General features: G+C 39.4%; 1 protein-coding gene across 4 annotated transcripts in view; it reads right to left on the bottom strand.

Moving 5' to 3' along the window:
• ptprub (protein tyrosine phosphatase receptor type Ub) overlaps positions 1-13,097 on the bottom strand; it is a 213,986-nt gene that overhangs the window by 75,960 nt on the left and 124,929 nt on the right. For all 4 annotated transcript variants that reach the window (XM_041987309.1, XM_041987310.1, XM_041987311.1 and 1 more), the window contains exons 3-4: positions 10,418-10,689; positions 540-621 (exon numbers count right to left, since the gene is read on the bottom strand). In XM_041987309.1, coding sequence (XP_041843243.1) covers positions 540-621; positions 10,418-10,689 — 354 coding nt within the window. The remainder of the gene's footprint in view (positions 1-539; positions 622-10,417; positions 10,690-13,097) is intronic.

Raw genomic sequence — 13,097 nt, 5'->3', positions numbered from 1 at the left:
GGTCCTCTGGGGCTGACAACACACTCAACCGCTACGCTCACTTTTCCACAACTGACACAACAAGCTCTTCACTTCAGGGAGACATTCACTATGAAGAGCAAACCATGAAGAGAGGGCATTCTCATAAAGCTGCAAAATGTAGCGCTTGATGGGAAACCTCTCAACACAACACCGTGACAGAGGCCCACAAGCTGCGCTGCAACTCCAGAGAACATCAAATTATAGGAGTCTTCAGACAGCAGTGGAGATCGCACTGATTAAGATATATATTTAACCATCAAAGCACACTGGAGGCAAAATGACAGGTGCGTTTTCAGGTGGAAGAGAGTGTTGGCACTTGGTGTTTTAAAAGCACTGCTCCTGCTTCTGCAGGACAACCTGCAAAGTTAATCTAAAAGGTCAATCACAAATTACTCTTCTCCTAATCCTATTTATGCTTCATGCTGCTTTCAAATACATTTTCCCTCAACAAATGACTGAATGCCTCTTTTCTGTAGCACCTTGTATAATTGCAATCCATTGTCAGAAGAGGCACTTACAGCAGGGATAGTTGAGCACCATGATGTCATCTAAAGCGATGTAGCCTCGACGCTCTCTGGAAACTGTTGCCTCAATCAGGACCTGCAAAAGTGAGCATAAATGTATGATAAACAGATTTGAATGAGCAGCTAGTAAAGCCTGTAGTTGTGAGTGACCTGCTCTCACAGCTGGCATGTAAGAGCAGTTTTCTAAAGATCACTGAGGGCTGTATGAATTGTATTGTTCTTGTTCCCTTGGTGACAGACACATTAATTACAAACTATCCCATTGGACATCTGCTGACCCAAAACAAAAACCTTGACAATGAGAGAAATAAGAGAAATACAGAAGTATCAACATAGAAATGGATAAGTTTTGTCTTAGTCCACAGGGCCATAGAAAAATAATTGCTTTATCACAAAGCACAAAATGCGGTGAATGAGTCATGAGCCCCATCGCACATGCAGGACACAGGCTGCTGTGACGCCATAACAGCAGATAATACAGCAAGCACAAGGCCACGGAACTCAGGGGAGGCAAAAACTCCATTCTGTCCTCTGGAACAATAAGCTGGATGAGCGGTGGGTTCTCATGAAACCTAATCAATATCAAATCACCATCCTCAGTAATACTGGAAGAGTTATGAGACACATGGGTGATGTTTGTTTTTGCAGCACCAAGGACAGATTTCCGTACACATGTTTGATCAGAGGGCAGCTTTGAGTTATTGTTTCTCATCATTTTTGGACCAAAGGATTACAACATGGTTCCCATCACTGAGTTTTGATTTTCACAGAGGTCCCCCAACACACTCCCACACACTCATTCAAACTATAATATTCTGTAAGCAACTAATGTCTGTCTTTGTTTGGGTGTAAATAACATCAATCATGCAGGATTGGGGAGACTACTGGTTTTGTGTTGCACAACAATAAAACTAGGCCTGGGGTTTTGTTTAGTTTAGGTTTTTGCTTTGGGAAAAGGTAAAAAAAAAAAAAATGCATGAGGTTTCATACACAAAGGAGATTCAAGTGTTTCATTTTATTTATTAAAATTTGTTTTTAAATAAATAAATAATCATTTAATTTCTTACAATATGCAGCACCCATTTTACAGAAAACTGTAACAGTCCCTGACCTGCCCTTACAACTCCTTAAGTAGAATAAAAAAATATTTAAGTGATAATAGAATAAAATCTACTAAGAAGAATCTATTAAAGATAAAGATCCTTATCTCGCTCACTGATCCTTGGTTGATGGATTTTAAATGTAACCTCTCGTGTGTTATCTGTTAAGGGAAAACATGAGATGTGGGAGAAAACTGATTTCTTCTTGAAATCTCTCTGATACATACCATACAGATTATCTTCACCTCCACGAACCTTTTGTGTTTGAACAGTTAATATTGTATAAGAGCCTCAGCAACACCTTCAGGAACTCCGACTCTCATTCCACCGTCACACAGTCAGTCGCACTGACTTAGTCTTCCTCCCTAGCCTTCCTCCCTAGCCTTAAAAAAGGAGTAAATCAACGGTTTGGGCTTCAGAGAAAGCTCGTAGAGGGATGTGAGAGGACTGGGATCAGTTAAAAATTCTGGGCAATGAAAAAAGGAGGCTTGTGGCTAACTGAGGAAGAAGAAAGGTGAAAGGGGAGGCGGGGAGGAAAGGACCTGGCAGCTGGCTCTCATGCAGCTGGAGTGAGTCCCTGCTCTGTCTATGACTGACTGCTCTACTAAGAGACACACAGAGGCTAATCTCCCTCTGCCAAAGTCTGTTTTTCTCTATTTTTTCTGAGCTGGAAGGTGCCACCGTTCTTAAAAAGGGACATTAGCTTGTACAGGGTTGAATTCTCTTACTTCATTATTGCTGTCTATCAGTGTCTAGCTTAGTTTCTTTTGCTTTGCATTCTTTCCCCTCTCTTTTTATGAGCCTCTGCTTCAACATACAAAACTAACAACAGCAGTTTAGGCATAGATCTAACTCAGTATGTTGATCTGAATTAGCTGTAAACACACATGCCACTGGACTAACATTAAAATTAGCCAGAAACACTGATTAAACTTAATTGTATACAAGCATAGGAAAAAAAGTCTAATTGAAGCTGTTATTACTCTATGCTAAACTTAAGTGCTGAAGAGATTGATTGCTGGTTAATCCCTAGTCTTCTTAGCCATTAGGAAAGGAGATTATTAAGGGGGATACATTCAGAACATTTGTTTCAATAAACAATCTTCCAAGATTTGTATTGAAAGCCATTTTCCCAATGAAACTTTGTGAATGCTTGTACTTTATTCTAACGAAGAGAAAGTAAAATGCAAGAGCTATCCTCTGGAGATGAATAATAAAAACGTGGCACGCAGTGATTTACAGCAGATATAAAATACGCATTACCAGAACATATTACATTACCCTGTAATATTGGTTTTTAGAGGCAGCTGTAATGTATACAAATCAAGGAAGGATTTATTTTGACCCTGAAAACCTGCTTCTACCTTTCTCCTACCAGGATACACCATTAGACACATGAGGCTTTTACTCATTATTTGAGTCAGTCAGATTAGATTAAAAAAATAAATAAAAAAAAAGCTCCTTTAAAATTCACAGACAAATGATCCCATGCTGATGAAAATCTGCTCAGGTGGAAATGCCAAAGGATAACAGTCATGTAAGAGAACCTAGTTTAAATGTGCAGAATCTCAATGCAATCGCAACCATATAATAAAAACACTTTTTCATGGCTCAGCTTGGAGGACTCTCAGCAGGCAGCTGTGCAACTGGAGAAAGCAGATGGAATCAGACAAAGCTGGTACATAAGAATTCTTATTCACAAGTCTTTGATGTGCCTTCTGCATCCTAATGCATTCATTTTTTAAAATTAAATTAATCTAAGAAGTAAACAAGATGGCGCCGTGGGGAAAATTATGGTGTGAATTTAAGAGGTCAGCCATAATCATTCAGTCTGTACATTCAATATGTTTCTCCCTCTGCACTGACTTAAAATCTGACTTCAGGGGATATTTCATCTTTCTGGGAAATGGCAAAGTGGAAGTGAAGAGCCTTTGTGTCATAACAATGTAAGAGAAAAAGGGATGAAATCTGCCAGGGTCTTTGCTCCATGTGAAATAAAAACCTTTTCTTCATTTGAAGCTGATGTGAAGTGTGTGTCTTCTGGTCGTTTTATCTTTTTGGGCTCTTTTGTGAAACACTGCTTCCCTACTGAGTTTTGGCTGGAGGACACTGCAGGACACATCACAGGTTTGTGGCCATATGTACTGCAATCAGCCAGAAGATTAAAGCAAAAGATAAGAAGAATGAAGGCTTTGTATCATCTTATAGTATTTTATCTCTCTGTCCTTCCATCCATCCATCCATCCATCCATCCATACTTCATTTTCTGCTTCTTATCCTTGATTAGTTAAGAAGCAGCCTAAGCAGAGATCCTCAGACCTCCTCCACCTATCCCAAAAGGTGAGCCAGGCTTAACCCTCTGATGGAAGTTGGATTTGTTCACTACAAGAGACCAGCACTGCATCCACAAGTGCTGCCTCAATCTGATGTAACAGTCTACACCCTCTCTAGAACAAGACCCCGAGATACTTAAACCCCTTCAACTCATCTCCATGATCCCTAATTAGAAAAGGCTGTGGTCATTTTCTATTTGAAAACCAAGGGCTCAGACTTGGAGGTGATAACTATAAGCTGTCCCAGTGTCTTTTGAGATCCCTGCTGGATGAAAAAAGCAAACATGCAATCCTAAACTTACTGAAATGGCAACCATCTGCCCCTTGGTTGTTGTGTAGCAGGAAATCTTTAGTTCTAGCTTTAATGTCGATGCTGTTTTCATTCACACCACTTCTAAGCATTGCTGCAGTTTAAGAAGCACCACTTTTATGGCTACACCAGTGGGCTATCCAAGCAGGACAATTTGTTCCACAGTACTGCAAAATCTATTCTTGAAGGGCTTGCGGAGGGTCATAGAGGGCTTGAGGAGTTGACATAGTTTCCTCAACCTGCAGACTACAATCTGAGAATTCGTAGGATGCACCAGGGCAAGCACAATCAGCAGGGCTTGTACCTCCTAATCCACAAGACTTAAAGGCACAGCACAGGACATCACCACATGTCCTGTTTCCATGCCCCGATGGGTCACAGCTTTTTTGATTGTTAGGCAGCTGGTTTTATTGATGCAGCTGACAACAATAAAACTGTCTCAGTGCATTTTTTTAAATGACAATGTAAGCATTTTACAGGAAACATTTAATCAGCAAAGAATAAAAATAAAATAAAATAAACAAGCTTAAAGCAACAGCACACACTACAGGTAAGGGGCAAAGAAATAAAGAATTAATAAAACGCACAACATCAACATGTAGAAAAATATGAAGCACAGCAGATGAGAAAAAATTTCTGACAAAGTTTCTAACATTTGATGGGAGATGAAAAAGTCAGAAAAAAGTGAGAGACAGATAGGAAGAGGGGGGAAATGTCTCCAGCTCTACTCTGCAGTCTTGGAAGACTGGATAACATCTTTAATATTTGATAACAGGGTTCTCCAGGTACTGAAAACACTTCTACCAAATATGAAGCAGACAGAAATATGGCAATGTACTCCAGACTCACACGACAGCTTTTCCAGACACTATATGGTGATCTTAGCATTTCCACCTCAAAATGGATCAAATTCACAGCTGTTACAGAAGCTAGTGTAGTGGGTGTATTTCCTGCCACATATACCATAAATACGAAGGTGACCCTGATGAAAGAATAGAACTTAGCAAATTATTCATAAACAAATTAACAAATTGCAATATGGACATGTTGCAAAAATCATCAAAGTTCTGCTTTGCCGATGAAAATCTCTCACTCATGCACTCACGCTGAAAATAATCAAGAAAATAATTTTTTGAATCAGCAGGCAGGTGAACGAATCAGACGGGGGTGATTTTGTTTTGTTTTGTTTTTTTTTTGTTTTTTTTCAAGCCTATTAATCCCTTTAGTTTTGGTGATTATCTGAATATTTCCCAGACTCTCTTTAATTAGATTCCACAATGATGTTTTTGAGAGACAAACAGCGACTGTGCCATAAACGAGGCGTTTCATTACACCCAAAATCCTGAAACGAGCCTCTTTGAGTGTAATCTCCCATCTGTACCTGTGCCTTAAAAAAGGATACACTGGCATTTTGTTACCATGTGCTGCAGGAAAGGAACTGGGAGCACTAATATGTGCTGAAATCTAATAAAGTATAAAAAAAGTTGTGGATTTGTCTCTGAAATGATGTTTATTCATCGGGGATTCATTTTATTTCAGTGGAAGTGGTAAGAAGTCCCTCCTCTCTCCACCTCTGCTTCAAAAGAGCACTTTGCTTGTTTAACGTGGAGGTAGATCAGCCCGTCGATCACTTTAAATCAAAGGTGACTGTATTAGACGTGCTGATATAACCAAAAACCCATATTTCACATAAGCTGCAGCTAGAGAGGAAAAACTCTGTCAGAGCTGTTTTAAAGCAGGCTCTAATGGATTTCCATTGTTCTACAGTTTTAATTTTCTTTCATTTACTGATTAACATCAGGGGATGATTTGTATTTTTAAAAAAAAATCTAGCATCACGCCTTCCCATTCACTCTTCTCTGTTTTGACTGTGTAAAAGAGAGCAGCGGCATGCTGTAACACAAGACCCGCTGTCATTCCACAGCGATGAGGTTTTGGACGGCTGACGGATTAGCGATGTAAGCCGCAGTATATGTGACTTTGTGGGGGCAGTTTGGTTTGGTCCCTTTGTACTCAGAAGCAGTATGAGGTCAGCCGAGTTAAAGAAACATGTAAGAGTAGAAGTAGAAAAAAATGCATTGCTTTAATTCCTTGCAGGCTGGAAACAGGATACATTTCCGCTAATGCAGCCAATACTTGGTGATCAAATCCCCAATATTAGCAAATTTAATCCAATCAATTTGAACGGTATGTTTTCCCCAACAGGAGATAAAAGCCAGGCCATTAGCAGTTTGAGCCGTTCTATTAAAAGGCTGTACTGTCAATACTAATTTAACTGTTAGGCCCATCTTCTCCTGTACTGTTTGTTCTCCTCCTCCTTCTCATAAGCCTGTTATAAACCTCCTTCTCCTAACTGCAGCCTCATGTTGGCAGCCATAGTTCTGACTCACCTATGAGCCATCAGTGTTTACTGCCATGCTTACAGGATTGTGAGATGAGAACTTACACAACTCCACGGTGAAAGCAGAAGAGAAGATACAGTAAGCTAATCACACATACACAGGGCAATTCTTCTGGAGAAGAAAAGAGAAGGCAGGATAAAACAACTTATTACTGTATTTATGACATATCTGCTCTCATGTTGAGATGTACTGAAATAGATGTTAGTGAGTCTGTTTTATAAGAGAGAGATCTTACTGCTGAGAAATGCTCTTTGAAGAGACACTTGACCATGTTCAGAGTAAAAGCAAACCCATGTTTAATATATCTACTAACACTGAAAATCGAACACTGAAGACTAAGAATCTCATTATTTGCCATAAAACTGAGATGACGAGAACCTATACTGACTGCGGCTACATACACAGTGGAGTGGAGCTGTGGTTTGTGTCCTTGTCCCAGTATACTTCGACTGGGGGATAATTGAGCTATTTATTAAAGTACGTTAGACTCTATAGGCTGTGTGAAAAACATTCAAGGTGTTTTGTTGCTTTCAATTTTATTTGTGAGGGATCATTGTACGTCTTATTAGAGCTGAAATCACAGTGCAAATGTTGTCTTTGAGTTACTTGAATGGTGATTTTGTGAGATAACGCTGTAGCTGGAAAATCTCAATTCAGAGCAAAACGATAATTAGGACATGTTTTACTGTTTTTACAAAAAGATGCAAAAATAAAGAGTCTGTGTGGTGCATCTTGGCCTATTTGTAGCAATGAGCAGATTGATCCAAATATCGATAATATCAATATCAACGTTGGTATCGATATCGATCGATACTAGTGTACATCAATACTTTAGTTTCAGTTCCTTTCTGGTATGCAGTATGTATGCTGCATTTCATCGAAAAAGTGACCTGGCTCTCTATGTCTTTCTAAAGTGTCCCTCCATCACAGCGTGCAGACGTCACACTTTGCTCCTCCTCCTCCTCCCTCTTGTAATTTGATGTTCTGCCATGTGACTCAGCTATGCAGGTAAACGAGTAAGCAAACAGGCACCAGCCAGCAGCACACGCACACCGCCAACTGGTCTGGAGTGTGAACCAGAATGTAAGATGCAACAACTGAGTGGTTAACTGTGTGATTTCTTTAATGAGTCATTCTGCAGCCATCCTCTAAGAATTCATACTATCAGAAACTTCATAAATAAAAAAGATAAAGTGGTTTTTGGTGGATTTGGTTCACCGCTGTGAAATGGCATCTTTAGGCCCAAAATCAGCTTCTCTTGAGGAGATAATGCAAAATTCAGATTTTCAGTATAGCATGAATAATAACTATGTTGTTAATGTATTAAGAAAAATTCACGCATTAAGTCCATAGGTTATTCTCTTTGCAATAAAGCATTCATTTTGACAGTCCTAATAAAATGTATCAGTACCAATATTAACCATACTTGTCCTTTATTTACTTGGTATCGGATCAATACCAAATATTGTACTATTGCACACCACTACCTTTTCAAGTCAAGTTGAGTGTATGCATGCAGGAAGAAGAAACAGCATTATCTGGGTGCATTAGCTGATTATGAAAGCTTTGGTCTTCTGCTACTGTCATCAATTTATATGCATTGTAAAGGTCTGATTTTAGCTGGACTAACACATTTGTATTTTTTTAGTTTGCATATTTTTAATTTCAAATAGATACTCTGAATAACAGATGAGCTTGCCTGTTAATAAGGGGGCACAATGCAATCAGTTTTGCAGTTTTTTACTAGCATGACATTACTCAACCTCTGAGGTGAAACAACTAATTACATTTACCCAACTATTTCACATTAGTACCATCTCAAAGCACTTAAATGTTCATGGTTTAAGCTGATTTTACTTTCAATTCTCTATTTTTCAGAAAATTGCTTCTGTTTATTTGATTACATGTATTCAATAAGCGCAGTCATTGGTTGTTTTTACGATGAGGACCGTACAGAATTGATAATATCACAAGCTTTAAATGCAATATGTCAAGATAAGAGCAGTAGTTGACACCTCACAAAAGAAATACATCGTTTCGGAGAGTTCAGCTCAACCAGCCAGTGTCTTTTTTCTGTAAATGTCTTACATGGCTTTATTTCAATATACATTTAAACACAGCTATATCATAAAAAATCAACAATTGTCCTGAAAGTGAAAACAAGTCTTTGTGTCAGAGATTTGCTTTGTTGCTTTTTTCGCCTTCTGTCATCTTCGGTTAATCACCACCTGACTGATAAGATGTATCAGCTGTCCCAGCCTATAAGCTAGGGATACTTGTTTATTACACTGGTATCAGCCGATATTTGGCTTGTTGATGACAAGATAACAAGAACAGGATAACACCATTGCATGCAGTGGGATATATTAATCTGGTGTGTCCAGGTTGTATTGAGGTGCATCCACATATAAAAAGTAGTTGAACCAGCTCTATAACAGTAACATGCTGTTCATAGGCTGGTAATTTAGCACTAATAATATGAAAGTGTTATTTATAGTATAATAATATATGTCAGGCAGAGGGGGAAAAAATCTAAAATTTAAATTTTGCAGCCTATATTAATATAATTTTACTGAAGTATGACTTGTCATAAAGGGCTCGTTTATGGGTATTTCCAGAAAGCTATACTGGTTCTTCTACTTTAGAGAAACATCTGTATGCTTCTTGCACCACTAAGTACCTCTAGTATCTGTAAATTTATAGGATTTCACACAGCGGTTCACTTTCAAAGCACTCTCTTAAGAGCTTACCAATATTATTTTGGTTTGCTGTGTTGTCATTTTGAATATGCATCAAAACTGCCAAGACATGTTCATTAGGCCTGACAGTGACAAGGTGTTTGAATATTATAATGTGACAGAGTGGCAGACACCTATTCAGCTTAAAATATTTCTCTCCTATGAAAGAGTAACGTATCCTTGAAGATGGCTCCTGATTTATATATTTACTATTACTGCAATGTTTAACCAAAGATTGTTTGCCTTATTTTCAGATTGCATAACGCATCCTCATGCATCCTGTCCCAGGTTGTACAATGCAAGATTGTTATTTATATAGTGAAGGTCACATCTTACAGGACTGAATAGAATTTAATTAAGCCAGGGGGATTGACAGTTCTTGATAAAATGTGCACGACTCAACTTAATTGCTTTTTGACAGCTCAGCAGAGTTTGCAGAAAGAAGAAATTGGATTACTAGATGGATAACCCTCATGCACACCTGACCGTGCCATCTACAGACGGCAGCACATGCCAGTAACTGTCTGTCCTATGTACTTACATGATGACATGGAATGCAAATGGTTGGAGGAGGCTGAAAAAAGAATTTAAGAGCCCCAGCAGGGGAAATCTCTAACAGGCATTCCCGTGTCACATCTGGTTAGGTACCTCAAGCGTTCACATCGGCTTTATTCACAAGGGAATCAGTGTTAATTAAATTGCAAATGCAAGTAATTACCACCAGATTTACCTTGAGGCTAAAATGAAAAGTGATCAACAGAGCCTCACTATGTTGCATTTTTCAGCTCAACAAGATGTTGGTCAACGAGTCTGCAAAGCCTTGGCAAGAAAATAAATCTTCAGTCCAGGCTTCGGCATGATAATTTAGTGTCATTAAGCCATGATGCATTTAAAAAAAGACAATAACACGCCAAGACTAGTCAAGAGATGTATCTGTTACATCATCACATGTGTAAAATGAGCAAAGAAAAAAACCACAAAGTTCATACCTGGTACTCGTTGGGCCAGAAGGTGCTAACAGCCAGTTCAACTTGGTGCCACTGTTTGCCATGAGAGCCAGACGTATTCCACACCGGACTGCCGAGCGGCCCACCGTTGACTCGCACATATGCACGTAGGGCCCCGGGACTGTGGCCATCGCGGCTGTACAGGAAGTAGCTGAACTGGACGCAGTGTGTGTCATTTTCACTCAGCGTCTGCAGCAGCAGCTGAGCCCGGTGACCCACGGCATGCTGGGAAGAGTTCACCAACATGAAGGACCCTGAAAGGAGCAGGCAACATGTGTCAGTCATTTCTCACCACAACCCTTTTTCTGTTATCATTATCGGTATGTGAGGCGAAACCTACATTTCATGTCTCATGACCTGAATATATTAAAACTCTTAAAAGCCATGGTTGTCCATTTATGTTAAGTTGGTCTGTGTGGCCTAAAAACATTGCAATATTTTATTTATCTAAAACCATTGTATTCCCTGAACAGTGACTGTCTGCAAGCTTCAGAAACAGACATCATTTACAAGCTGTGGCAGTGGAGCAAGCTTTCAAAAAGGAAAAGAAATGGTAGAAAAAAAAAACTGAAAAATCTGAAAAATGCCTGCAGTGTTGTGTCATTTCAAATTGGAAAATGAAGGCAGACAAACAGACACTTGTGCTATCTGTTATGCCAGAGTTTCCCGAGGCAGGAATAACTTTTTAGCCATTTATGTTATTCATCTCTGTAGCCTACAATGTGATGTCTATGAAACTGTGTATACTGTATTACCCTGTTATTTTATGTAACACAATTTCTCAAATTCTTTAGGGACTTTGACTAAAGTCAAATAATTACTTTAAGTCACAAGATGAATGTTGTGAAAATATAAAATAATAGATCATACAATTTTAGAAGCCTTTGGAGGACACAGTGACTTGTAAAATGAAAAGATATATGTATTAGTGTTCATGGATTTTTTTGTGAACGTATCAGAACAGTCTTTCAGCTGAAATACACAAAACTGAAAGAGGTTTGCAAATGAGCCACTGAGGGATTTCTGTTGAGCAGACTCCTGCGAACCAAAGCAAACATGTCACAAAGGAACAAATCTGTTTTTAAACCACTTTTAGCAGAGTGAATCGGTACGAAGAAAAATGAAAGCGTCATCTGACAAGTCTCTGCTGTGTGGGTGGCTGATAAAAAGAAAAAGAAATGTGTGTTGTTGAATGTGGGGACACATTTGGTTCTGACAAGTCAGTAGGTCTGACGAATACTAGAGACAGACAGGGAGAACGTGTGAGAGATGGAAGAAAAGCTGACAGGCTGAGTGGGAAAAGAAACCGATGGCAGGTTTGCTTCTGCAAGGTGACGCCGCGGTAAGAGACGAGATTCTGGGCTCCCCCTCCCAAAGCCTCCTTTAATCAGGATAACATAACCCCATTGCCCTTTGCCAAGCATCTGTCCTACCTCAAGTCTGTGCCCGCTAACGTGATTAGCACAACAATGTTTGGAGACCTTCCTGTGTATTCACATAATCAAGTCTGTTGTCTTTGTACTCCAAGGTCTTTCTGTTCTCAGTCAGAAATGAGCCCAGGAGAGCAGACAGTCACAGCCTTGGCGCCAGGTGTCCTGAAGACATTTGTTCTCCACTCAGATGTAATAGCATGTGAATGGAGGCTCGACAGACACCAAAGAAACACTTTTTCCATCCCACATAGTCTGCACATCTAAATTAGAAAGCTTCCCAGACAAAAGAGCTCACACTCGACTTTTTAACGTGTTCACACCCTCCAGGCAACTCATTTTAACAGAAGCACTATGAGTTATGGGTGCAGAACATTTCAGCTTTTGTCTTTTTCACCAGTCACTGACTGCCAAGACAAGACACCTGATGGAGTCATCTGCTTCTTTTTAGCCAGTGTAACTACTGAGAGAACACCAATTTACCGCATGCAAGTACAAATATAATAAAACACCTAGAGTCAACAGCTTTTACTTACCATAAGGAAGGAAGACTAACAACCTCTAACCATAAGGAACATTCACCTAAGGAGCACAGAGAAAAACATTTGGGCATTATCTGGGAGCTAAGCTGTGGCCTTTGTTGCTCTGCAGCTCGCTGTCACCTGCAGCTGATTTGTGTCTTGTCCTGAGCGTGGTACCTCTGCACTCTGCTCTTCGCTCTGCTTAATTAGATCTTTCAGATTCTGTCTCTTTCTCCTTCACATTTAAGGTCCACAAGGGGCTCGTAAAAAGGGCTGGGGTGCTACAGACATGTTGTCCTCCCTGTTGGATGTACTATGAATGTGATGCTCTTGTTTAATATATAGATGTTATAAACAGCTTTCTGTTGACTCTGCAAAGAACCATAATGTCACATGAAGACTTATGAAGCAGTCACCCTGCTGCCTTTTAGCCTGAGGAGAGGTGAAGTCATGTGTCTAATAAGTTACTGTGTATGAGTACATGTCTTGTAGGAAAATAAGCATCTATTAATCAAGCTGAAGAGAGCTCCTGGACACATTCAGTCTGATATACTGTAAGATAATTACTCAGTATAGTATCATATATATAAGCTCTTATAAAGAAGCAGCTTTTAGTATCTTACTTCTATATGGCCTTCAGCAATGCTGCATCACAGATGTGAAAATAGCAATATATACAAAATAATAATAATAATAATAACAACAACATGT

The sequence above is a fragment of the Melanotaenia boesemani genome, chromosome 6, assembly GCF_017639745.1.
Source record: "Melanotaenia boesemani isolate fMelBoe1 chromosome 6, fMelBoe1.pri, whole genome shotgun sequence".
Classification (NCBI taxonomy): domain Eukaryota; kingdom Metazoa; phylum Chordata; class Actinopteri; order Atheriniformes; family Melanotaeniidae; genus Melanotaenia; species Melanotaenia boesemani.
Note: the sequence above shows the minus strand (reverse complement) of the source record. Positions and strands in the feature narration are given on the sequence as shown.